The 25,000-nt window shown below is 40.8% G+C and overlaps 1 protein-coding gene across 5 annotated transcripts; it reads left to right on the top strand.

Annotated features, from left to right (window-relative positions):
* Window positions 1–3,666: 3,666 nt before the first annotated feature.
* LOC138837115 (gametocyte-specific factor 1) lies at window positions 3,667–21,905 on the top strand. Of its 5 annotated transcripts, none has more exons than XM_070035903.1 (9): window positions 3,667–3,753; window positions 5,666–5,710; window positions 9,493–9,593; window positions 12,738–12,864; window positions 13,470–13,553; window positions 14,013–14,076; window positions 16,890–16,984; window positions 17,842–17,875; window positions 21,808–21,905. In XM_070035903.1, exons 2-8 carry the CDS (start codon window positions 5,695–5,697, stop codon window positions 17,856–17,858), a joined length of 504 nt encoding a protein of 167 aa, XP_069892004.1. In that variant the 5' UTR covers window positions 3,667–3,753; window positions 5,666–5,694; the 3' UTR covers window positions 17,859–17,875; window positions 21,808–21,905. The 5 variants fall into 5 exon arrangements, with proteins under 5 accessions (XP_069892004.1, XP_069892000.1, XP_069892015.1 ...); XM_070035899.1 differs by having other exon boundaries at window positions 21,805–21,905; XM_070035914.1 differs by having other exon boundaries at window positions 3,673–3,724; window positions 21,805–21,905.
* Window positions 21,906–25,000: the final 3,095 nt, after the last annotated feature.

Below are 25,000 nucleotides of genomic sequence, written 5' to 3'. Positions count from 1 at the left end.
CACTTGCCTTGCATGCTCGAGGCCCTGGGTTCGATTCCTCAGCACCACATAAGAAAAAAGCCGGAAGTGGCACTGTGGCTCAAGTGGTAGAGCGCTAGCCTTGAGCTGAAGAGCTGAGGGACAACACCCAGGCCCAGAGTTCAGGCCCCACGACCGGACCCCCCCCCTCAAAAAAAGAAAGTAATACCATTTTAGGGGCTGGGAAGGTGGCTCAGTGGTAGAGCGCTTACCTTGCATGCATGAGGCCCTGGGTTCGATTCCTCAGCACCACATAAGCAGGAAAAAAAAGCCGGAAGTGGCGCTGTCGCTCAAGTGGTAGAGCGCTAGTCTTGAGCTGAAGAGCTGAGGGACAGTGCCCAGGCCCAGAGCTCAGGCCCCATGACCGGACCCAAAAAAAAAAAAAAAAAGTTTGTTTTCTTTTTTAACTTTATTAAGTAGTTGTACAAAGAGGTTATAATTCCCTAAGTCAGGATATGAGTACAATACATTTTGATCAATGTTACCCCATCCATCATTTTCCCCCTCCAATCCCTACCCTCATTACATAATTTAATTTTTATATAATGTACATTGAATATAGTTATTGCATTTGCACACTCTACCTCAATTCATGTGCCTACCATTACCCTCATCCCAAAAATAGGTTTCCATTTCTGGCCTCTGTGTGTGTGTGTGTGTGTATGTGTGTGTATGCGTGTGCATGTGTGCCAGCCTTGGGGCTTGAACTTAGGTCCTTGTACTTTCACTTGGCTTTTCCCCTCAAGGCTGGAGCTCTACCACTTGAGTCACCAAAAAAATGCACTTTCCAACTAAGATTGTTTTTTTTCCTTCTCCCAAAGTACAGATGTGTCTTTTTACTCCTTAGTCCAAAGGCTTTATTTATAGCCTTTATTAATTCTAAAAATATAGTGTATAATTTAGGGATAAATGCTAGTCTGCACACAAATAGAACCAGTAAGAATCAGATTCAACTTTGGGTATCAGCTAGCTCCTAGAATGACCCTTGTGTAAATTACTTTGTCTCATTGTTTCTTTCCTTTTTCAAATATGATGAACCTGGCTGGAAAATCAGTCTAAAAGAAAACACAGCAGGGATTTCAAAAATGGCAGAAACTTTCTGGTCTGAAAAGGAATGAACAAAGCATTTAAGAATAAAAAGAACAGATGTGGGTGCATTTTTATTTCAAAATCAGCACTGAAAGACAGGTTTGGCTTTTATTGGTATGTTCACAAGCTTGTTCCCTGGTGCTAAATGGAACAGCGTTATCAATTGAGCATCCTGTCACCCTGACAAGGCATTACTAAAGGCAGTGAAGCTTGATTCTGTATTCTGGTTTAGGACCCACTCCCCACCCTCTCAAACCTTTAGTTCTTTCTTCTTCATAAATGTCAATCTGCAGGTATCTTGAATGAAGAGTATTTATGGTCATGACAGCAGTGACCCAAAAAATGCCTGAAAAATTACATTTTTGGTTCAAAACACTCTGGCCCCATTAACTGCATGAATGATATTGTGATCTATTCAGAAATTTAGGATTTCATGACAATTATTTGGAAGTATTTCCTCATAATCTGAAACTGACTTGCCAAAAACAGCAGCTTTTTCAAAACTGCTTTGTTCAAAACTTGTAGAGAAGCTTTCATTCTTAGCAATTTAACTCCGGGGAAAAAAGCACTTAATGGCTTGCTCCTCCTTCACATGAATCATCTAGGCCATCCAGGTGAAAGAATAGCTTTTAGAAATCCAAAACAGTGCCTAGGTCAGTGTTTCTTAGCATTGGCTGCATATTAAAATCATCTGTGTAGGTTTTTAAAAATAACTATGCCTAGCTATTTCTGATTAATTTGTCTGGATAGGAACTTGGCATAGAATGTCTCAATAGCTCCCCAGATGACTCTAATGTGCAGTCACGATTTTTTAACAAAAACTGTCACTCAACAAAAATGGCTTGAGTCCATCTTCCATCAACATCTATTTCTTTGGAACTAATAATTTATGTTTACAAACTACTCATGTAAAACATAGAATGTCTCGCTCCCAAGATCCTCTTCATGGAAGTTACATTCAAATACTACTATTAAGATAGGTTCTTTCAAGTCATACTTAGGTTCTAACCTACTGAAATGTGTCAGTGAGGGCTGGGAAGGTGGCTCAGTGGTAGAGTGCTTGCCTTGCATGCCTGAGGCCCTGGGTTCGATTCCTCAGCACCACATAAGCAGAAAAAAAAAGCCGGAAGTGGTGCTGTGGCTCAAGTGGTAGAGTGCTAGTCTTGAGCTGAAGAGCTGAGGGACAGCACCCAGGCCCAGAGTTCAGGCCCCACGACCGGACCAAAAAAAAAAGAAATGTCCCTGAAATGTGTCAGTGAATATGACACCTACTGAAATCTCAGTATTTCAGCACCCAGAATAACCTGCCAGACTGCCTCTAAGGTTTTAGATAATAAAAAACTTTGTTATATCACATCTTTTACATTGTGACTTCTAATAATATCAATAGCTGTGTACCGTGGCACATGCCTGTAATCCTAGCTACACAGGAGGAGGACATCTAACCATCATAGTTCAAAGCCCAGCAAGAAAGTATGCTACTCTCTCATGTCCAATTAACCAACAAAAAGCCAGAAGTAGAGCCATGGCTCAAGTAGCCTTGAGCAAAAAAGCTCAAGGACAGCATCTAGTTCAAGCCCCAGAACCAGCACAAACACACACACACACACACACACACACACACACACACACACACACACACACACAAAACCAATAAATAGATCTAGCTTCAAGGCAAACACTTTCCTTTTCTGTTTATCCTTCAAAAGGTCCTTGTTTTCCATAATTTATAGGAATTTACAAATTCAACCACTTTCTGGCATGTATTATATTGTCAGTTAACTATTATTCCACTTCATACTTCCTAAGCACTTTGGGAATAAAAATCTATATTATTTTAAAATCTGTATTATTTTAAAATCTATATTAAAATCTGATTATGTGTGTATATATATAGTTACACATATGTATGTTATTTTGTTACATACATATGTACACATATATTTTGGTTACATGTATCTCTATACTGTTACACAATATGTTTAACAAAATGAACCAATATGTGTACACAAATTGTGTAACAAAATAATATATAACAAAGACAATTGATTTATATGTTTACTTTTCTATTTCAAATTTTAACTTTGACCCACTTTTCATCTCCAACCTAAAACTTCCTTTAATCCAAGAAGGCACATCCACCATCCTACCATTCATTCTCAGACATTATTATTGCCTTTTGAATTTTGAGATTCTCTTATACCATGGTAAACAGATACAAAATTCCCAATCTTGTTGATTGTTTCTTTTGAATTTGTATTTTGTTTGCTTGCTTTTTTAACTGTTCTATATAAATAACTGGTGAGCAAGAAAATCCGTCAAGGCATGATTAAAGCTTCACCTCATCATCTCATAGAGAACTATTGGGGACTAGACAGGGTGGGCTCAAAAAGAATGGGACCCAGGCCAAGAAGCAATGAGGATTGTGGGGGCAAGCTCCAGCAGAGAAAGACTACCCCAGGCCTACCACATTACCTCAGCCCCACAGAGGCCATGAGGAGTCGCCGGAAGTGGGCCCCACCCTGGCGTCGTGGGCCGGAAGTGAACGTTGCGCCGGAAGTAGACGTTGCGGAGGCCCGTGGCTGTGGCCCAGGCGGCTGTGGCGAAGGCTGCTGTGGTAAGACCACTTCTTGCTTCTCAACTGAGGTAGGAAGGACACAGGGCTCCCATTTTAGCTCCTCCAAATAAATCACCTTGAGGTTACCTTCACCATGGAGTGCTTTCCCATTCTCTCCCCTATCCTTTGGCCCAGGGGATTTGAATGGAGCTGCTGCCGCCATTGACCTGTGCGGCTCCATCTTCCTTCAGGCTCCACGGGCCTCCTTCTTATCTTATTTGCAAGCCATCTTCTCCTACTCTTTTCTTGTTTTTGTTTTTTGTCGGTCGTGGGGCCTGAACTCTGGGCCTGGGTGCTGTCCCTCAGCTCTTCAGCTCAAGGCTAGCGCTCTACCACTTGTGAGCCACAGCGCCACTTCCGGTTTTTGTTTTTTGGTTTTTGGTTTTTTTATTGGAGGTAAGAGTCTTATGGAGTTTTCTGCCCAGGCTGGCTTTGAACTGCGATCCTCAGATCTCACCCTCCCGAGTAGCTAAGATTACAGGTGTGAGCCACCGGCTCCCGGCTCCCTTACCTTTCTTATTTAGTGTAAACCTGCTCTGATTTTGAGGGGTGGATTGTTTATTTAAAGGAGGAAAATTACTGAGAATTCGACCTCCTGTTAGGAATTTAAACAGAAAAAGGAAAAGAAGAGAGGGTGGGGGGAGCCTGGCCTAGCCCTGCTTTCAAACCCTAGTAACCCCCACCCTCAAAAAAAAGTTCAAACAATAGGGTCTGTGTGTGTATATGTGTGTGTGTGTGTGTATATATACTTGTCCTGAGCTTGGATTCAGGGCCTGACGCTGTCCCTGAGCTTTTTTCACTTATAGCTCACACTCTTAACATGTTAGCCACCGCTCCAATCCTGACTTTTTGGTGGTTAATTGGAGATAAGAGTCTTACAGACTGTCCTGCCTAGACTGGCTTTGAACCGCTATTCTCAGATCTCAGCCTCCTGAATAGGTAAGATTACAGGTGTGAGCCACCAGCCCCCAGCTTCATCAGTCTTTTCTAGACCTTCAAATCAAGAAACACAATACTTACTCTTTCTTCCAGACTTTTTACAAATTTTGTTTTGGCAGATTGAATGCAGGGCCTGCAGCTGTGCTCTTTTTGCTTTAGGGAATTGTATGGGGAACCAAAGGAAAGCTGCACAGAAACAATAGCTGTACATACATCCATTTTTCAGAGCTTTCTATTGGGGTGGCTTTATAATAAAAATAGAATTTCCCATCATACTTGGCTTATTCAATCAGAGTGATGAATAGATGTCTCCAGTAGAAGAGGATTCAAACTTCAAAATCATTTCTTTTAGTCTTTCACATTTCTGTTAGATTTCCTCTCTTATAACTGAGATTATAACTGTGATTAACTAATATAAAGTCTTGATTTACCATAAGATCCTTTCATTTTTAAGAATTCAAGAGGAAATCTTTAAAACAGAATCCTATTATTTCTCTGTTTATGCAAAATTTAACACTTTTCCTGACTTAACCCAAACAGTAGGTAAATGATGATAGGCTGTTGTGATACCACTTAAAATAGACATCTTGTTAAAGTCAGGCATTGGTGGTTCACACCTGTAATCCTAACTACTTGGGAGGCTGAGATCTGAGAGTCACAGTTCAGAGCCAGCCCATGCAGAAAAGTCTGTGAGACTCTTCAATAACTGAGGGACAGCACCCAGGCCCTGAGTTTAAGCCCCATGGCCAACAAAAATATTGATAGTTTATATTAGTAATCCTTTCTGACTTAACTCTTGGTACGCCCTAGAACTAATTCCAAGATTGAATTTGGTAATAATCTTAAAATGCTTTGAAGTAATAAAAATTGCTTCTATTTTTTTAGAAGAGCATGCACTAAGGATTTCTAAAAAGTGACCCCACTTCTTAGGGCTACTGTTTGATATACTTCATTTCTGATTCCCTAAACTATGTGTTTTTGTTTTTTGTCTTTTTTTCTCAGCAGTTGGAAACAGGTCCTGGGTTTTCAGCATGGAAGACACTTACAGTATGTATTTCTTGTTACTTTGAGAAAATGAGTTGTTTACACATAGTTTGATGTCTGGCTAGAGTTTTAGTGTGTTGTGAGGAACAAAGGTCTGGTATTGATGTAGAGAAGTGCTCAAATTTGAAAAAAGATGTGTGTGTATGTGTATGTGTGTTGGTTGGTACTAGAGCTTGAATTCAGGGCCTGGATGCTGCCCTTTAGCTTTTGCAGTCAAGGCTGTTACTCTACCACTTGAGCTACAGCTCCACTCCCATCTAATTAAGAGTCTCACAGACTTTCCTGTCCTAGCTGGCTTGGAGATGCGATTTTTAGATCTCAGCATCCTGAATAACAAAAATTACAAGCACAAAGCCACTAACTCACAGCTTTGAAATAGACATTTTAAGATTAAGTAATTAAAGAAATAGAGAGCTGGGTGTGGCAGCTGATATCTGTGATCCCAGCACTCAGAAGGCTGCAGCAGGAAGATTGTAACTAGCCTGGGCTATATGCCAAGATCCTCTCTCAAAGAAATAAAAACCTTTTGAGATGTATCTCAGTGGTAGAGCATTTGCCTAGACCCTAGGTTTTATCCCCAGTACTGAAAATAAAGATAAAATAAATTTGTCTTTAAAAAACCAGATTAGAGGGCTGGGAAGGTGGCTCAGTGGTAGAGTACTTGCCTTGCATGCATGAAGCCCTGGGTTCTATTCCTCAGCACCACATAAGCAGAAAAAGCTGGAAGTGGTGCTGTGGCTCAAGTGATAGAGCACTAGCCTTGAGCTGAAGAACTGAGGGACAGTGGCCAGGCCCAGAGTTCAGGCCCCATGACAGACAAAAAAATAAAAGATTAGAGGTGACCTAAAGTGCCAAAGACTAGAAAGTAAAGCATTATGGTAGCTCTTATTATAAACCCTGATATGTGCCACTATATAGGTAATAAAATATGTATGAATCATAAGATATGTCCATTCTGTCAGTTGTTGACATGGCCTGGTATTTGCCAGTGATGGAATGGATTAAATGAAGGGAAACTAACAAGAATTTCAACTGAAAATGCTCCCTGGGTGTTTTGAAGCTTCAAAAATAAGAAAAGATTGCTGGTCAAGAATAGCCTGGTTGGCATAATAAGCTTGCCTGTCCTCTAAGACTTTTCCTTCCTATTCATTCTGTCCTTCAAGTCACCTCTCTGGCTCATTTGCATCACGATCATGGTTAGCAATTTATTCCATGTTTACCACTCTTCCAGTGAAACTGTCTGTTTCAATTCCCCACTGGCTTCTGATTTTCATTGCAGTCTCCTGGTTTATAAGCATCTTATCAAATGTGAGCTGTTTATCTTGTTTTACTTTTATCCTTCAGGAATGGAAAGAACATTTTATTAGGTTGCATATTGTCCTCAGAATGTGTTTAACTATTGAATTTCCCTTCTTTAGCCAAGCTTATTAAGATTTGGGGCTCAGTCTGGATATATTTTTATAGCCTAAGAGTAGTTTTTAAAAAGCATAATATGTTAGGGGACTTTTTTTCACTTTAGAGTTCCATATGTCTTCAGTTAACTTAGCCTCAGAAGTTGTTTCTTTCTTTTTGTGCCAGTACTGGGGTTTGAACTCAGGGCCTGGGTGCCGTCCCTTAGCTTTTTGGCTCTAGTCTGCTGCTTTACCACTTGAACCACAGCTCAATTAGAATTAGACTTTCATATACTTTTCTGCCTGGACTGGCTTCAAACAATGATCCTCAGAGCTCAGCCTCCTAACTGGCTAGGATTACAGGAGTGAGCCACCAGTGGCTGGCTAGGCGTTTGTTTTTATGGTGTTTTGTTTTGTTTTTGCAGATTGTTCTTTTTTGGGGAGGTGGGGTAATTCATGGAGCTTGAATTCAGGGTCTGGGTTCTGTCCTGAGTTTTTTCACTCAAAGCTAGCACTCTACCACTTTGAGCCACAGTGCCATTTCTGGTTCTCTGGTAGTTAATTGGAGGTATAAGTCTCGCAAACTTTCTCTCCTGTCTGGGCCGACTTTGAACTGTAATCCTCAGTTCTCAGCCTCCTGAGTAACTAGGGATACAGGCATGAGCCACTGGGTGGCCTGGTAGATTGTTCAAAAAAATTTTTTGTTTTGTTTTGTTGTTGGTTATGGAGCTTGAACTCAAAGTCTGGGTGCTGTCCCTGAGCACTTTTCTTCAAGACTAGTGCTCTATCACTTTGAGCTATAGCTCAACTTCCAGTTTTTGAGTGGGTAATGGGAGATAAGAGTCTCACAGGGACTTTTCTGCCCAGGCTGGCTTCAAACCACTATCCTAAGATCTCAGCCTCCTGAGTAGCTAGGATTTAGGCATGAACCACCAGCACTCAGTGAGTACTCAATTTTTTAATTAGCCAATTTGGTAATAATTGATTTTTTTTTCTTATCCATGCTCTTGAAAATTAAACTACCAATCTAATATAGGTAACAGGATTATTTGAAAGATAATTAGAATAATCAATATCAACTACTTATAGAAGTAAATTAAAGCAATCTGATATGAAAAATAGCATTTTTCAGACTTTTATAATGTACAATTGCATTATTTATCAACTTTGTTCATGTCATGGGATAGTAGAAATATACAGGATGCCAATAAAAGAGCTAATTTACCCTTAGAACTGGTTGTATTGGGATTGGAGAATAATTTGTGGCATAGTAGGCCACAAGAGGGGATACTGGCATGTCCACAAGCCACTTCAACTTTGACAAAGTGGTTGGGAAGCTCTGGTTGAACTAGATAGCAGAAATCAACATGAATTACCACTTTGAGCAAAAGACTGATGACTCATGCCTGTAATCCTAGCTCCTCAGGAGGCTGAGATCTGAGAACCATTGTTCAAAGACTCTTACCTCCAGTGAACCAGCAAAAAACAAAAAAACCTGGAAATGGAATTATGACTCAAGTGGTAGCATGCCAGCTTTGAGCTAAAAAACTAAAGGATAGCAAGCAGACCCTAAATTCAGGTCCCAGTACCTGCACATGCACCCGTGTATATGCACACACTTGTGTGCATGCACGCGCGCGCGCGCACACACACACACACACACACACACACACACACACACACAGGAACCAGGTGATAGTAATTCATGATGATAACCCTAGCTACTCTGGAGGGGAAGATCTGAATATCTCAAATATGCTTACTAAGACCTTACCACATATTTTCTAGTTCTTGCTTAAGATTCAGTGATAGATGGGTGCCACCTGTGGCTCCCGTCTGTGGCTCCCACCTGTAATCCTAACTACTCAGGAGGTTGAGATCTATGGATCCTGGTTCAAGATAGCCAGGGTAGGAAAGTCAGTGAGATCCTTATCTCCAATTAAGCACCAAAAAACTGGAAGTGTAGTTGTGGCTCAAGTAGTAGAGCACTAGTCTTGAGCATAAAAGCTCGAAGTGCCCAAGCCCTGAGTTCAAGTCCCGTGGCTGGCACCAAAATATAAAAATAAGATTTAGTGATAACACAAATTTATTTTCTCATAGTTATATTTTCATTTCCAATTGTTTTTGTTTTGTGCCAGTCCTGGGGCTTGAACTCAGAGCCTGAGCATTGTCCCCAAGCAGGCCTCAAATCTCAGCCCCTTGTAGCTAGGATTACAGGCTTAGCCACTAATTCTGGGCTCATTTTCAATTGTTTAGTCACCCTTTATTGAAATATTTTGTTTTCACTGTTTTGTTCTATTATTATAAATTCTGTTACAAAATCCAGTGTGCTTGGAAGACTGTAGTTTTTACAAGACCCTATTATACTTTATACTTCCTCTATTTTTCTTGCAGTCGACTCTCTGGACCCTGAAAAGCTATTACAATGCCCATATGATAAAAATCACCAGATCAGGGCCTGCAGGTTTCCTTACCATCTTATCAAGTGCAGAAAGGTAAGATACTGTTTTCATAATTTGTCCTCTAATACCCTCTTCAGTTTTGTTTTTAGTGTGCCAATCCCAGGGCTTGAACTCAGGGCCTGGACACTATCCCTAAGCTTCTTTTGCTCAGGGCTAGCACTCTACCACTTGAGCCACAGCTCTGCTTCCAGCTTTTTTTTTTTTTTTTCTGTCTTGAGGCTTGAACTCTGGGCCTGGGCGCTATCCCTCAGCTCTTCAGCTCAAAGCTAGCACTCTGCCACTTGAGCCACAGCACCACTGCCCGTTTTCTAGTGGTTTATTAGAGATAAGAGTCTCATGGACATTCTTGCCTGGGCTGGCTTTGAACCTTGCTCCTCAGATCTCAGGCTCTTGAGTAGCTAGGATTACAGGCATGAGCCGCCAACATCCAGCTAATTTTTCTTTGCTAGTAATGAAAAATCACTCTTACTTTATAAATCTGATGTTTATTATCTTGGTAAGGATTGAGTGTTATAAATCTCTATGATTTTTTTCTATTCAGAAACTTTAGGGAAATTGACTATATTAAGAAAATAATCATTCCAAAATATAATTTTCTCACCGGATGCCAGAGGCTCATGCTTGTAATCCTAGCTACTCAGGAGCCTGATATCTGAGGATCGAAGTTTGAAGCCAGCCTGGGCAGGAAAGTTCACAAGACTCTTATCTCCAATTAACCACCAGAAAACTGGAAGTGGTACTGTGGCTCAAGTGGTAGAGCACTTGCCTTGAGCTGAAGAGCTCAGGGGCAAAGCCCAGGCCCAGAGTTCAAGCCCCATGACTGACCAAAAAAAAGAAAAGAAAAATTTCTCCATATTTCAACTTCTTATTAAAATATATCATTTTCTCTCTGTTCATTGTTTTATAGACTTAGCCTGTAGTAATTAAGAGGCATTTTAAGGAGTAAGAATATGGCTAAGTGGTAGAGTGCTTGCCTAGCATGCATGAAGTCCTGGGTTTGATTCCTCAGTAATCAGTACCACATAAACAGAAAAAGCTAAAAGTGGCACTGTGACTCAAGTGGTAGAATGTTAACCTTGAGCAAAACAAGCTCAGGGACAGTGCCCAGGCCCTGAGTTCAAGCCCCAAGACTAGCCAAAAAGCAAAATAAAAAAGAGGCATTTTAACAATGAGAAGTACAAAATGTCATGTCAAAACCAGCTTTACAATGTCGGTGTGGGGGGGGGGGAGGGGGGTATAATTGGGTGGGGGGAGGGGGGTATAATTGGGTGGGGGGAGGGGGGAGGCGGGGAATGGAGGTGAAGGGTAAACAAAGGAGGAGGCTGCAATGCTTGGTAAGAAATGTATGCATTATCCTGCCCATGTAATTGTAGCCCCTCTGTACAGTATGTTCTCAAATAAAATAAAATAAAATAAAATAATAAAAAAAAAGAGGCATTTTGACAGGGTTGTTAGAATGTAGATGCCAGATACAGAGACCAAAATTCTGCTAGCATTTATGCTTAGGAAACAACTTTAAAGTTTAATCCAGGGCTGGGATGTAACTCAGTAGCAAAGCACTTGCTTAGCAAGTTCAACATCCTGGGTATAATACCCAGTACCAAAGAAGAAAAAAGACAAAGAAGTTTAGTCCAAACTATATAATACCCTTTAAAATATTTCTTTTAAGTAGTATGTAGCTTAGTGATATAGCATGTGCCTTGTATGCTTGAAGTCCTAGATTCAAGCTCTAACAAAAGAGTTTCATTTACATTTCTAGAAACATAAGTTGCCTTTGTTAATTATTTCTGTAGCTCCTTTCAGTCTGGAGATCAAGGATCCCTAGACAATTAAACCTGGACAATTTGGGTCAGTATTATCATAAAACTTCCCTAGGCTCTTAACATTTCTCAAGGATAAAAATTGGGAAGGAGATCCAAGTGGTTGAAATACATTGTTATATAATTCCTATCTTCTATTGTCCTCCTTAATCTTTGGCCATAAACCATTGCATTGAACACCTGATATCCCTTACAAAAATGAAAATGATGGAAATTTCTGCCCCCATGAGTTTTCTTGGGTTTGCAGTTTTTGTCTTTCAATTCAGGCCTAGTGCTTCTAGGTAAGCACTCTTCCAGTTGAGCCACACACCACAACCCTTTTAGCTTCAGTTTTCACATAGGGTCTCCAGCTGTTACCAGGGCCTCAGGATTTTGGTCCTCCTTCTACCTCTTGTACAGCCAGGATTACATCTGTACACAACCTCAGTTAGCTAGGGGTTTTTTTTTAGCTAGTTTTTTGAGATAGGACTTGCTAACTTTTGGGGAGATGAAGGAGGATTTTGCTGGCTTTGAACTTCAATATTCCTATCTCTGCTTCCTATATGGTTGGAATTATAGATGTGCCACTAACCCCAGCTGTGAGTTTCTTAATCCTTATGTTTATCTAGCCTTCTACACATTAATTTTACTTTTGAGTTCCATTTGTGACATATCTTTGTCTTTTTCTAATAAATTTCCTAATTGCTGATGTACTTGCCACAGATTTGAGTGATATTAAACCTTCTGTTTTGTTTTAAAACAGGGAACTTGGTCAGCAAAGTAATTTCTGTCATTTGGGCTGTTCCTTGGTGAAATAGCTGAAATAAAGGTCAAACTGTTCAGAGCCTCATTTCAAGCATCATTACTTTAAATAATCAGCCCTATGTTAATCTGCAAAATCATTGGTTTGTCTCTTCTGCAGCTTCCTTTATAAAAGCTATTTTCTAACACTGTTTTATTGCAATAGCAGAGTCCCTACTGCAATGCAGACTGTTTTAGAATTACTGCCTTCTGAATAGCAGCTTTCAAAGACATCCATGGAATCTCCATTACAGACTATGCTGCCTGAATATTGTGAATCGGAGAAATAAAGATACAATTCAAATTTACTGTTTAGCTCTACATAAGCCACTTAAATTCTAATACTTGTGTTGTCAGTCTCTACTATCATAACAACAAGGCTTATATTTTGATGATTTTGAAGTAATGTTTATATAGCCTACATGAGCAATAACAATTCCTTCTTTTCTACAGTGAGTTAAACAACAAATTTGTCAAGGACTTTCAGGGAACCCATTTACAGAATGAGGTCTGAACCATTCCCTTTAGTCTTTAAGAGACTGGAGAACTAACAGATCCCTTAATTTTGGTTCCACAGAATCATCCTGATGTCGCAAACAAATTGGCCACTTGTCCCTTCAATGCTCGCCATCAGGTTCCTCGGGCTGAAATCAGTCATCATATCTCAAGCTGTGATGATAAGAGTTGTATTGAACAGGATGTGGGTAAGCCTAGCTGGCTAAAGTGTTTTGACCTAATCTGAATATTAGCCACTTCAGATTTGCATGATGCTATAGTGTCAGCTTGATTTGGGTTTTTTGACATTTCTAAAGAATAGTATTTTTTCTCATGGTAACAATAGCTTGTCAGGTGTAGAGGTGTGTGTGTGTGTGTGTGTGTGTGTGTGTGTGTGTGTGTGTGTGTGTGTGTGTGTGTGTGTGTGTGTGTGTGTGTGTGTGTGTGTGTGTGTGTGTGTGTGTGTGTGTGTGTGTGTGTGTGTGTGTGTGTGTGCGCGTGCGCGTGCGTGTGTGCGTGTGTGTGTGTCAGATTACTTTCTCTTCTGAATACTGTGCTTCATTTTTCTAATAAGTGTGTGTGTGTGTGTGTGTGTCAGATTACTTTCTCTTCTGAATACTGTGCTTCATTTTTCTAATAAGTCACCTAAACAAATTGTTGATATAAATATGGTAAACGTCTTTGTTTCTGCTTTTCTTTCTAGTCTCCTATCAGCAAAAAAGATAAAACCCCTCTGCTTAGTTTTATATGGTCTCTTTTGTAGAAACAAACTTAGCCATGCCCCCTTCACAATCAAATTTCTTTTGTCTTGCAGTCAACCAGACTAGGAACCTTAAACAAGAGACTCTGGCAGAGAGCACATGGCAGTGCCCTCCTTGTGATGAGGACTGGGATAAAGGTGAAGTCATTCTGCATCTTTCCTTCACTATGTCTAAATCTCAAGTCGTTTGCTTAAGACAGAAGGAAGATTTTCTTTTTTATGAACATACCATGTTGTTCCCACCGCCTTATTATTTTTATTGGACCCCAAAATGAACACATTTGTATCACTGTGCAGACACACAGAACAGCTTATCCCTCTTGATTGGAAAATGCACTTCTTTACATCTGCTTTTTCCCATAAATTGTGTTGTACCATCTGTGTTTGATTGTTACTAGGCACGTTTATTATTATTTATGTCACTCGTGTTTATATCCTTCAATTAAATTCCTGCTTCTGTGTCACTTAGGCAGGGTATTTGATCAATTTGTACTTGCGTCTCCAACTTGAGTATTGTTTCCAATCTTACAAATTCAATACCATAAACTGATGCCTTATCTAATAGTACCACAAATGATATTTTGTCTCCTTTGGCAGATTTGTGGGAACAGACCAGCACTCCATTTGTCTGGGGCACAGCCAACTTCTGTGGCAACAACAGGTAAATAAAACGGTGTCATTCACAGCACTACTCCCCAAATCAAAGTGTCCTGTTACCAAGACGCAAAGTCACCATTGTTCCTTAATGATGTCCTTTGGTGTGGTAATCTAGTATATATATTGTTTTGGTGAATTTTTTTCTTATTTATTCCTTGATTTTAAAAAAATCATGTACTGGTTGTGGGAAGGTGGCTCAGTGGTAGAGCGCTTGCCTTGCATGCATGAGGCCCTGGGTTCGATTCCCCAGCACCACATAAGCAAAAAGAAAAAAAGCCAGAAGTGGTGCTGTGGCTCAAGTGGTAGAGCACTAGCCTTGAGCTGAAGAGCTGAGGGACAGCGCCCAGGCCCAGAGTTCAGGCCCCACAACCGGACCCCCCCCCCAAAAAAAAAAAATCATGTACTTTGTGCTAATCATTGGGAATACAAAATGCTACCTTATAGTCTAACAAGGGAGGAGGTAGTGCTAGGCATTCTTGTTTTCTTTCTCTCTGTGTGTGAGTGCGCGTGTGCACACATTCGCTTACAAGCTCTGGGGCTTGATCTCAGGGCCCAGGTACTGTCCCTCAGCTTTTGTGTTCAAGTCTAGTGTTCTACTTGAGCCACAACTCCACTTCCATTTTGTTTGTTTGTTTGTTTCGCTGGTTAATTGGAAACAAAGAGTCTCATGGCCTTTCCAGACTGGCTGGCTTGAACTGCAGCCCTTGGGTCCCTCTCCTGAGTAGATAGGGATCACAGGTATCACAGGTATGAGCCATCAGCACTCAGAAATATTCCTATGGGTTTTTTTTTTATTTTTTGGTTTTTGTGGGTTTTTTTTTTTTTTTTCAGTTTTTGTCAGTCATGGAACTTGAACTAGGGGCCTGGTGCTGTCCCTGAGCTGTTTTGCTCAAGTCAAGCACTCTACTACTTAGAGCCACAGCACTACTTCCAGGTTTTCTTTGTTATTGTTTTGTTGTTGTTTGGTTTGGTTTGGTTTGGTTTTTTGGTCAGTCATGGGGCCTGAACTCTGGGCCTGGGCGCTGTCCCTCAGCTCTTCAGCTCAAAGTTAGTGCCCTACCACTAGAGCCACAGTGCCACTTCCGCCTTTTTCTGCTTATATGGTGCTGAGGAATCAAACGCATGCATGCAAAACAAAGCACTCTACTACTTAGCCACCTTCCCAGCCCTACTTCCAGTTTTCTGGTGGTTAATATGAGATAGGAGTCTCATGGACTTTTCTGCCTGGACTGGCTTTGAAAGTGATACTCAGATCACATTTTAGGATTACAGGCCTGAGTCACTAATGCCTAGCATTCCTATATTTTAATTGGGTAGATTTATCTTGTCTAGGTAAATTTAATTTGTTAGGTTTATCTTACCTTAATACTTGGAAAAAAACTCTTCAGCTATACCTCTTTGATCATTCTTACTCTGGGAAAATAATGTCTAAAAAAGTGATGTGAGAAGTTCTTTATATGAGATTTGATAATCCAGAGTATCTGTTGGTTAGGAAAGAAAATACATTTCTTCTTCCCACTAATTTTTGTATCTAATTTAAACTATTAAGATTTCTCATGGGCTGGGAAGGTGGCTCAGTGGTAGAGTGCTTGCCTTGCATGCATGAGGCCCTGGATTCGCTTCCTCAGCACCACATAATCAGAAAAGGCTGGAAGTGGCGCTGTGGCTCAAGTGGTAGAGTGCTAGCCTTGAGCTGAAGAGCTGAGAGACAGCGCCCAGGCCCAGAGTTCAGGCCCCATGACCAATAAAAAACAAAAACAAGATTTCTCATTACCATCAACATTCAAACCTTAGAAGATTGAATTTTAAATTCAAATGAGACTATTTCTGGATTAAAAAGTGAAGGAATAAATAGGATGCTAGACTTCATTTTTCCCTACTTAGAATGCGTATAGTTGTTTATTTTTAATTGTAAAGATGCTGTACAGAGGGGTTACAGTTACATGAGTAAGGCAATAAGTACATTACTTGTTGATCATTGTTACTCCTGTTGTTCCACTATCCCTTCCCTCCTGTACCTCCCACACTCCTCCCCATTCCACCCCAACGTCCCCACCCCACCCCTGCATAGAGTTTTTTTATTCTTAGTTTCTGAAGCTAATTAATTGAAAGTGTACAATTTTATGTGTCATAGAGTAGAAAAACTTAAAAAGAATTGCACTGGTTACAACTTTCACTTTTGCCTCAGTTTATGAGATTTGCTGCCTTTGATGAAGTTGAATACATTTTGGTTTATCTCTTACGTTTATTGAGTGAGTTGATGAGCCTATGATACTATTGAACAGTAGATGGCATTGCAGTTTATCTTAATTTCTAAAAAATTAAAATAGAAGCATCTTAATTTCTATACAGAGTCAGGAACTTTCCAGAGAAAGAGTAATCATTCTAATTGCAAGAATGTTTGTTATAGAAATGTGTTTACATTTCAGCCGGGCACTGGTGGCTCACACCTGTAATCCTAGCTACTCAGGAGGCTGAGATCTGAGGACATGGTTCAAAGCTAGCCCAGGCAAGAATGTCTGTGAGACTCTTATCTCCAGTAAACAACTAGAAAACCAGAAGTGGTGCTGTAGCTCAAGTGGCAGAGCGCTCACTTTGAGCTGAAGGAGTGCCCAGGCCCAGAGTTCAAGCCCCATGACGGACAAAACAAAAACAAAAAACAAAAAGAAATGTTTTTACATTTCAGATGAATGTAGGTTGTTTTTTCGCCCTAGTTACAATAAAACACATTTTTATTATCTTGTGTATATGTGCTAAAAAATGCAGATATGCTGACATAGTGAAATTCCTCCTTTTTTTTTTTTTTTTTTTTTGCAGTCCAGCAAGCAACATAGTTATGGAACATAAGAGTAACCTGGCCTCTGGCATGAGAGTTCCCAAGTCTTTACCATATGTTCTGCCATGGAAAAACAGTAAGTAAAATAGAGGCAAAACACTTTTTACTCATTTTATTGTGAAAAAATAGTTGGTTCAGATTATTCAGATGTGTTTGGTCTGAACACGTTCATGTACTTTGCATGACTGACTCTCTATAAAAGGACCCTGCAAATACCCTAAGTGTCCCATTCATGTCACCCTATTCCTATCCCTGGTTAGAAACAAGAAAATATAAGAGCACAAAAAAAAAAAAAAAGAAATTTTCAAAGAGTATTTTCAGTACTTCAAATAAATTTGGGGACAAAAAAACTATTGATTTGGCTAAGAGAAAAATCATCCCTGATTGTCAAGGCATAATGTCAGTAACAAATTGGAATAAGGAATTATATTGCAGGGACCTAGAAGGAAATTAGAAAAAGAAATTCGTAAGAACCAACATAAGAAATGGAATTCCATGTGGTCCCTAGACATCTGAGGCCATGCTGGGTAAACAGGTACTAAATTTCTACATTTGGAATAACCAAGTGTTAACCTTTATTTAGTTTAAACTCTTTTTTTTCTGATACAACCCCAAATTCACATTCTCAAATTTCAATCTTTACCAGTTTTTGAGTGGGTAATGGGCTAATTTTGAGTGGGTAGAGAATGCCCTTTAAAATATCTCCCTTTGAATAATTGATCCCCAAAAAAATGAAGTCACAAAATTATGTGTCAAAATGCTTGATGGGTGGGCTCTTTTCTCTTAATTGAAATCTCGTTACTAATTTTGAATTTTTATACTTTTATTATTCAGTATGTCCCAGAAATAAGTCATTTATGTTTAGTAAATATTGAGGATAAAGTGAATTTTGGTTGGCATGGTATATTTACTTTGAAATATTTCTACTTGTAGATGGGAATGCACAGTAACTGAACATCTTTCTTAAGTAAGTGTTTCAATTTTATTTCACTATCTCCTCTGATGATAGCAAGATTAAACTGGACATAAAGCAATTTGGGTCCAATTTTCTTTTAGATTATGATACCAAATTAAAAAGAGTTCTTGTGTGTATGTGTTTTCTCAGTATATAGCCTTTGTTACGGCTTTCTACACTAATGAATAAGCATTTACTAGTTAAATTAGAATTCTGTTGACATCCTAAGTTGTTTTCCCTTACATTAGTACGTATTGCTTTTTTTTTATCAAAGTTGAGTTCATTCTAGATCTATCATGCCTCTTGTAATGGACTGAAATTAATCAGACAGTTGTGCTTCATTGCTCTGCAATTCTTTTCCTATGCCATATAGTTTTAATCATCAAAAAAATCATACTTTTCAAAAAAATCATACTTTTCTTAATGGGCACTTAAAAGTTCTGAATCTCTAAAGAGTCTCACTATGGATATTACATGAATGTTTGATTTAGCAGAGGAGACCAAAATCTTATTTCTACAGATGCAGCCTTTCCTTGAGATTACCTTGTATGTACCTCTCGGAGCTCAGATACTTGAATGCTATCTTGGCTGAGGTTGCCCAGCCAAACTGCTCTTGGCAAAGGGAATATTATAAAGGCTGGGAATGGGATTATATCCCAACTGTCTTGCAAATAGTAGGCCATCAAGAAAATATTTATTGAATGAATGAATAATTAACCTGTTGCTTCAGGTCTCACACTGTGTACAGTGAAGCAGATGAATTTGTTAGAATATTTTTTTGGTCAGTCATAGGGATTAAACTCTGGGCCTGGGCACTATCCCAGAGCTCCTCAGGTCAAGGCAAGCACTCTACCACTTGAGCCACAGCGTCACTTCTGGTTTTCTGGTGGTTTATTGGAGATAAGCGTCTCACGTACTTTCCTGCCCACGCTGGCTTTGAACTGTGATCCTCAGATCTCAGGCTCCTGAGTAGCTAGGATTACAGACGTGAGCCACTGCCGCCTGGCTTGTTAGGATTTTTAGATACCAGAATGAATGTTCCTTTTGGTGAGACATGATTGATGCCAAAAGTAAATACCCTTTAGCTATAAACAATAATATTTATCAGTTGCTTCTAGGTATTGGCCACTTCCATTGGTAGGTTCTGACTTAAAACTGTGGAATACATCTGCAAGCCAGAAAATGAGATTTAACCCCAAAGGAAGAAGAGATACAGTAGTACTGGGGGGCTGTCAAAAAGCATACATTGAGCTGAGCACCCATGGCTCACACCTGTAATCCTAGCTACTCAGGAGGCTGAGATCTGAGGATCACAGTTCAAAGCCAGCCCTGGCAGAGAAGTCCAGATGAGGTGGTAGAGCACTAGCCTTGAACACAAAGAAGCTCAGGGACAGTATCTAGGCCGTGAGTTCAAGCCCCACAAACAGTCCAAAAAGAAAAATGCATTGAACAGACCTGGATGGTGAACTTTGAATTTCTCTGATACTCTGTACAAGATGTTTGGTGAACTTATACTGTGGATAACTAGCTATTAAAAATGGTAACACTGGGCTGGGAAGGTGGCTCAGTTATAGAGTGCTTGCCTTGCATGCATGATGCCCAGGTTCTATTCCTCAGCACCTCATAAGCAGAAAAGGCCAGAAGTGGCGCTGTGGTAGAATGCTAGCCTTCAGCTGAAAAGCTGAGGGACAGTGCCAGGCCCAGAGTTCAGGCCCCACAACCAACAACAACAACAGAAAAAATGGTAACATTTAAGATGAAAACCTAGAACAAACTTCTACCTCTCTATGGTAGGACCAAATACTTTTCAGACTTTCCACTCTGCTGCCAAACCGAGGGATAATTTATTTTTTCATGTAATCCCTGAGGAATAAAAAAAAATTACATTAAGTTAGATATGAATCTGAGGGATTTTTGCCAGGCACCAGTAGCTCATGCCTGTAATCCTAGCTGATCTGAAGATCACAGAATGACAGTTCAAAGCTAGACCAAGAAGGAAAGTCTATGAGACTCTTATCTCCAGTTGACCACAGAAAAAGCTGTAAGGGGCATTGTGGCTCAAGTGGTAGAGTACTAACTAGCCTTGAACAAAAGGAAGTCAGAGACACCATCCAGACCACACAGTTCAAGCCCCAGAACCTGCCAAAAAAAAAAAAATCTGTTTTTTTTTTTTTTTTTTTGAAATAGCATTTCATTATATAATCCTTGAACTCATAGTCATCCTGCTTCAGCATCCTCAATGCTGGGACTGCATTAAAAAAAGAACCTGGTTCTTTTTTTTTGGCGGGGGGGGGGGGGGTGGGGGGGGTTCCGGTCCTGGGGCCTGAACTCTGGGCCTGGGCACTGTCCCTCAGTTCTTCAGCTCAAGGCAGCGCTCTATTACTTGAGCCACAGAGCCACTTCCGGCTTTTTTTCTTTTTGCTTATGTGGTGCTGAGGAATCGAAACCCAGGGCCTCATGCATGCAAGGCAAGCACTCTACCACTGAGCTACCTTCCCAGCTCACACCTGGTTCTTATATTCTTGATAAAGTTTTCCATCAAGCTGGGCACTAGTAGCTCACACCTGTAATCCTAGCTACTCAGGAGGTTGAGATCTGAAGTCCGTGAGACTCTTTAACTCCAATAAACTACTCAGAAAAACCGCCAGAAGAGATGCTATAGCTCAAGGGGTAGAGCACTAGCCTTGAGCAAAACGAAGCTCAGGGACAGTGCCCAGGCCAAGTTCAAGCCCCAGGACTGGAGGGAGGGGGGCCGTGCGGGGAGGGAGAGAGCATCATTTGTGTCAGGTTTTGTTTTTTACCTTTTGGGTGTTTTTTTCTTTTTTTGTGGGGGGGGGGAGGGGCGATGGTGCCAGTTCTAAGACTTGAACTCAGGGTTTGCTCAAGGCTAGTGGCTAGTGCTCTACCACTTGAACCACAGCTCTACTTCCATATGTATATAATGTATTATTTTCATATGAGAATAATTTGTTCATTTAATATGTAGTGCACTTTGTAACATTTGGGTTTTATTGACAACTCCACTTTTTTACTAGATAAGTCCCTCAGAAACTGGTAACGCTATATTAATTCTTATTGCCTAAGGTACATTTTAACTGCTCAAAAAATACTGCTGAGTGAATGAGTAAACAGAGTAGATGAGAGGAGAAAAATATCAACATAAATTAATCAGGATTATTCCAGAATTGTCCTAAGTAGTCGATTTCCTATAGAGTCAGCTCTGATGTTCTTCTCACATGTGACTAGTGACACAAGAAGTATGCATTGATGTTTCTGTGGAATGATTTCATTTCATTAGCAAGTTTCTATGTACACGGCAGTACCAAGAAGGTAAGGGATTTACTGGGGTTACAGTTACCCCAGAATTTACTGGGGTTACAATTGGGTGAACTATTATTAGGTGTGTGCATGGTGCTTTTTATTATTAAAAAGAATTAAAGAGCTGGGCACCAGTGGCTCATGCCTGTAATCCTAGCTATTCAGGAGGCTGAGATCTGAGGATCACGGTTCAAAGGCAGCCTGGGCAGGAAAGTACATGAGACTCATCTCCAATTAACCACCAGAAAACTGTAAGTGGTGCTGTGGCTCAAGTGGTAGAGTGCTTGCCTTGAGTTGAAGAGCTGAGGGACAGCACCCAGGCCCAGAGTTCAAGCCCCACAACTGACAAAAAACAAAAAGATTTAAGAGGTCATATAATACTGCCAGCTCACACCTGTAACATTAGCTACTCAGGAAGCTAAGATCAGAGACTCTAATAATCATAGTTCTAAGCCAGTCCAGGCAGCAAAAAATTAGAAGTGGAATTGTGGCTCAAATGAAAGAGCACCAGCCTTGAGTGAAAAAGCCAATCGAAAATATAAGGTTATGAGTTCAAATGCCAGAATTGGCATTTAATTAATTAGCTAAAATGGAACTAAAAACTTGTTTTTCTCATTTCCTAGCAGATGCCAGCCAGATCCTAGAAGATTCTTACTCCTGACTCCTTCTACCCAAGTATTCTTCATTTTGTGGTTCTTATCTAATAAAAGAACAGTAAACCCTTTTGACTTGCAAACTGACAATTACCTTTTTTTCCCCTTGACTTTTAACTCCTCAACCTTGAATGCCAGAACTCTCATATGCCATTGAGATAGTGTTTGATTGTTTGGTTAAATACCTGCAACCCCAAAATTAAAAAAATCACATCAGCCTGGGCAGGAAAGTCTGGGAGACTCTTATCTCCAACAAACCACCAGAAAACTGGAAGTGGCATTGTGGTTCAAGTGGTAGAGCACTCACATTGAGCTGAAGAGCTGAGGGACAGCACCCAGGCCCAGAGTACAAGCCCCCCATGACCACCACCAACAACAACAAAATCACATCCTATTCTTTTTAATGGAAACAATTATTTGAAGTTGCCTTAAAGGATCCAGCTAAAGTGGGCAGGAGGTTTGAATTGTGTTCTCTGACACACATAAACCAAATTCTTTTACTTTGTTTTTTTTTGTTGTTGTTTAATTTTGGGTTTGGGGGAACATAATCTTGCTTTATAGCCCAAGCTAACCTTGAACTCATGATTCTCTTGCCTTCTAAATTCTGGGATTAAGCCAGGTGCCAGTGGCTCACGCCTGTAATCCTAGCTACTTGGGAGGCTGAGATCTGAGGGTAACAGCTCAAAGCCAGCTCAGGCAGGAAAGTCTGTGTTATCTCCAGTTAACCACCAGAAAACCTGAAGTGGCACTGTGACTCAAGGGGTTAGCTAGCACTAGCCTTGAGCTGAATAAGCTTAGGGACAGGACAGCGCCCCAGGGCCCAGAGTTATCCCCACAAAGCCACACCACCCTCCCACAAAAAAAAATTCTGGGATTAGAAACAATGATCATAGACCTACGCTTTACTTAACATTTAAACTTTACACTAACAATCCTCCTGAAATGGTCTTTTTTTGATAGTAATAGTTTTCCTAGGTTCTGGTATGCTTGATAGATTTATATAGTTATTAGTTTTTTTTTTCCAGGATTGAGGAGGGGAGATAGGTTTATGCTATATGCCTCAGACTAGTCTTGAATTTGATACGTTCTTGAGTGCTGGAACTAGAGCAACATTTTTTTTTGTTTGTTTCTTTGTTTTTGATGCCAGTCCTGGAGCTTGAACTCAGGGCCTGGGCGCTGTCCCTGAATTTGTTTTTTTTTTGTTTTTTTTTGTTTTTTGGGTCCGGTCGTGGGGCCTGAACTCTGGGCCTGGGCGCTGTCCCTCAGCTCTTCAGCTCAAGGCTAGCGCTCTACCACTTGAGCCACAGCGCCACTTCCGGCTTTTTTTTTTCTTTTTGCTTATGTGGTGCTGGGAATCAAACCCAGGGCCTCAGTCATGCAAGGCTAGCGCTCTACCACTGAGCCACCTTCCCAGCCCTGTCCCTGAATTTGTTTGCTCAAGTCTAGCACTCTACTACTTAAGCCACAGCTTGACTTGCAGTTTGTTGATGGTTAATTGGATATTAGAGTCTCACAGACTTTCCTGCCCAGGCTGGCTTCAAACTGAAATCATCAGATCTCAGCCTCCTGAATGGCTAGGACTACAGGCATAAGCCACCAGCTAGAACAACCATTCTTCTTTAGAATTTTTAGAACATCTTGCTGCCTGAATAGTTGGGATCTTTTGTTTTTATTTTGTTTTTGACTGCTTCTTGGAGCTTATTTTCTGCTTCATACAAGGAATAGTAATGGCATTAGGAAACTTGAGGCAGCTGGTAGGGAGGGGGCTCTCGACTTCCTGCTGCTGTGTTGCTTGCTGCAACCTACCTATTGTACTGAGTAAAGTAGTAGGCAGGGTTTCAGCCTAGCACCTAGGAAGGCTTGATGGTTCTACCACATCAAGACAGTGGCCCAATGTTGACCTGACTAGCCTGGCTGACCAGCTGTTTCTTCATGGTTTCAAAGCCAGGCCACTCTTGCTTGACTGTGCTTGGGAGGGCTTCACAGCATGCTTGGGACTGTGCCATTATGGCCATGAATGGAAGAGTGGACTTCCCAAAGAAGTTTGCCTACCAGTGAGCAGAGTGGCATTGGGGAGACTCAAGTGGTGGGGGATGAGTACTCAGCATTTCTGCGGGACCCATTGCTGTATGAAGAGCCCAGTTGGCCTGGTGAGGGGAGGCTAGTCAGCAACAGGGGCTTTGCAGGATGCATGGGGCAATCCTGGGATCAGATGAAAGCCACCTAAGACTACTGGGGACCATCCGCTCCTACTTAACACCAGTAGTAGTCATGTTGGCCATGAGCAAGCCACTAGTGCCTTGCTTTGTCAGTGTGCTGGTAGCATCCTTAATGAGCAACCCCTTTGTGTGTAATTGTGGGTAGCAGAGACCAGGACACTGGCCACAGAGTCCTTTTGCAGAGAACATTCCTCTATCAGACCTGTGTGCAGACTGCTTGAATATTTCCAGTGTAGAGTAGGCTTTCTTATCTCCCTACATTCCAGCTAGACAATGTACTAGCTGTCAAACTAGGTGTGCATTATTTATGCATGAAGAAAAGAATGGAGTAAGAAATGTTCATGTGGCAGGGAAGGTGGCTCAGTGGTAGAGTGCTTGCCTTGCATGCCTGAGGCCCTGGGTTCGATTCCTCAGCACCACATAAGCAGAAAAAAAAAAAAGCCGGAAGTGGCCCTGTGGCTCAAGAGTGCTAGCCTTGAGCTGAAGAGCTGAGGGACAGCACCCAGGCCCAGAGTTCAGGCCCCACGACCGACAAAAAAAAAAAAAAAAAAAAAAAAAAAAAACAGTGCTAGAAATAAGAAATGTTCATGTGGAAAAGGCATAGCTTTCCAGCTGCATGTGAAATCTTACATGGCCTCAAAGCTTACATGTGTCAGGGTGACTACCCTGAGATGTGTGCCTAACAGTATAAGTAGCTCTCACTATCTTAGCACTATCCATAGACCTTTACAAGAAGACTTTGGAAGACCAGTTTTCATAAGTTCTGTTGTTTGGTTTTCATTTTTCTGTGATGCAAGCCCTTGAATCCAGGGCCTGGTACACACATGTCCTCCCACTGAGCTATGGTCTCAGCCCTTCCAGACCAGTTTTTATTAATATTATTGTTGTTTTCAAGTTTCATTTAATGTTATAACTCTGTGGCCTGAGAAAGATTTGGGATCTGATAT

The sequence above is a fragment of the Dipodomys merriami genome, unplaced genomic scaffold, assembly GCF_024711535.1.
Source record: "Dipodomys merriami isolate MVZ:Mamm:240054 unplaced genomic scaffold, mDipMer1.0.p SCAF_10, whole genome shotgun sequence".
Classification (NCBI taxonomy): Eukaryota; Metazoa; Chordata; class Mammalia; order Rodentia; family Heteromyidae; genus Dipodomys; species Dipodomys merriami.
The sequence above is the reverse complement of the archived record's forward strand: the minus strand, read 5'-3'. Positions and strand labels throughout refer to the sequence as shown.